Source organism: Plasmodium inui (genome assembly GCF_000524495.1).
Source record: "Plasmodium inui San Antonio 1 unplaced genomic scaffold supercont1.259, whole genome shotgun sequence".
Lineage (NCBI taxonomy): Eukaryota > Apicomplexa > Aconoidasida > Haemosporida > Plasmodiidae > Plasmodium > Plasmodium inui.
The window spans coordinates 1-2,144 of NW_008482093.1; the positions used below are offsets into that span (position 1 = coordinate 1).

Sequence of the window (2,144 nt, forward strand, 5' to 3'; positions counted from 1 at the left end):
CCTCGCTCAACCGGAGCAAACATCAAGGAGAAGATGAGAAAATACAGGACACCTCCCCCCACCAGACAAAGATGGGAAGTTCAGTCCAGAAAGGGGGAGGATCTCCCGGAACAAAGAAAGTTCACCAGGAATCAGATTCCAACTCCCAGACCCCCCACGCCAAAGAGACAATAGACACAGAACACGATGGAGGAACAACACCGCCCGAGCCAAGACAGAGGATGGACAGCTCTAACAAGGAAGAACAACCACTGACGCCTCCACCAAGCAGGCCAAACAGGTAGGAATACGGCGAGGGAACTGAAACCTGAGCCTCTAGACTTCAACCTCAGGCAGACAGCGAGGGAGCTCCCCGTATAAAAGCTAGCTAGAAATTCATTACAGTCCACAGCAATATAAGGAGCAGGTTAAAACAGCAGACAGTAGGGTCGATGAACCAATGGCAGGGAAGAACCAAGATCAACACCCCACTAAGCAGACAACCCAGCGGCGAAGCTAGGGAAGCAAAATAAGGCAAACATCGGCCCCACCAGACCAAGGCACGATTCGTAACAGGTCAAGCCAAAACATCCGCAACCTTAAGAGCCCCAGAAGCATTGCAGAGGCAGTGCTCATAGGAAGTTGTAACCAGTCGGAACGGCTAAGGATGAAACAAGGAACAATAGGACCACAAGAGGGGGAAGTACCCTAACAAGCAGGACGAGGATAGAACTCCGTAATACTCGACATTCCGATCAGACAAATCTAATCAAAACGCTGCAACCGAAGACGGAAAAACTCAGGAATAAAACCAAAAATCACATCTTGAAGTCGCCCCGAGGGAAAGAGACATAGAAAACGCCAACAGGCCCTCGAGTCCGGAGAGTAGTTCAATTAGGTAAGAGGGGGGGGCCGACTCCCAAAAAGAAAAAGCCGAAGGCAGGCCCACCTTAACGAAACCTCGGGTTAGTGGCAATAAACTAACAAGGCCAGAGAAGATTAGATCACAGAACAAAACCTCCATAGGAAACAGAGGGAAGACGAATGACCAAAAGGGACCAATAAAGGCAAGAACAATAAGGACAAAACGAAATCCGAAGACCCAAATAAGCCCAGCAAAATCGGGCCGATACAAGCCCAAGAGCCACCGTTAGAACAGTTTAAGGGGCAACAGAGGCACCCCCGCGGCGAAGGGACCGAGGGAGCCACTTTAAGATCACGGAGCCAACAGAACCCCGGCATACAAGACAAGCGCAACGGCAACCAGGAACAACAGATCATAGTCAGAGGCCCAAGCGGGAGCCAAAACAGGGCAAAATCAAAAGGATTAACAGAGGAAGGCAACACCCAGAAGAGGATGAACCACGCCGATCCAGGATAGCCGAACCAATCCGGAAGCGATAGCCCCCCTCTGGAAGGAGATGAAGAAACAACAGGAAGGAGAAGATGAATCCCCCCCCCCAGGGGGTGGCTTCAACAGGGATGGAGGAGCGGGCTATGTCCCTGGTGCAGAAAAGGGCCCCATATTGACCACCCGAACACTCCCCAAAGGAAACAAGACAGAATCGAGCCCCTTCCGGGAAGGCCTAAACCGTACCCCGGTCAAAAGGCCCAAGGAGAAAAAGGGAAGAGGCAAACGATAGGACACGGGGGCATCCGGGGCCGTGGACAGAGAGAAACCCCAACAACAACACCAGACAAGTGAGATAGGCAGGAAGATGTAGACGGAAAAATACAGAAGGGGAAAATTCTACAACAGAGTTCAAGACGTCATAATGACGGCGTGCAGAAGGCGCAGTCTCAAGGGGCGAAGAGCGAGTGGCGCGGTCAGGAGCCTGAGAGGACTGAATCTAGGAAAACAGGGGATTATAGAAGGGGGGGAAAGGAATTGAAAGAAATAACAACAGAAGGAAGTCACGCACAAGAGACAAAAGAGGCCTCAGCCCAAGCAGGGAGGTAATAGCTCCCGAGAGGATCAACAAGATACCCCCAGCAGAGGCCAAGTTCCAATACCGGGAGGTAGAGAGGGAACAAGTCACCAGCAATGGCATCAAGGGGGCAGCGGATAAGGGGGCGAAACCAACAACAGGACGCAACAGGTCAACAGCAGACCCAACCGAACAGCCGGAGCAAGCAGGGACGCCGCCCCCCACCTGAGAGGGGAA

The 2,144-nt window shown here is 52.2% G+C and overlaps 1 protein-coding gene across 1 annotated transcript; it reads left to right on the forward strand.

Annotated features, from left to right (window-relative positions):
• Positions 1-71: 71 nt before the first annotated feature.
• C922_05858 (hypothetical protein) lies at positions 72-284 on the forward strand (the record flags this gene model as incomplete). The annotated part of the gene is made up of 1 exon (XM_008821429.1): positions 72-284. The coding sequence occupies one exon, from the start codon at positions 72-74 to the stop codon at positions 282-284; it is 213 nt and encodes a 70-aa protein (XP_008819651.1).
• Positions 285-2,144: the final 1,860 nt, after the last annotated feature.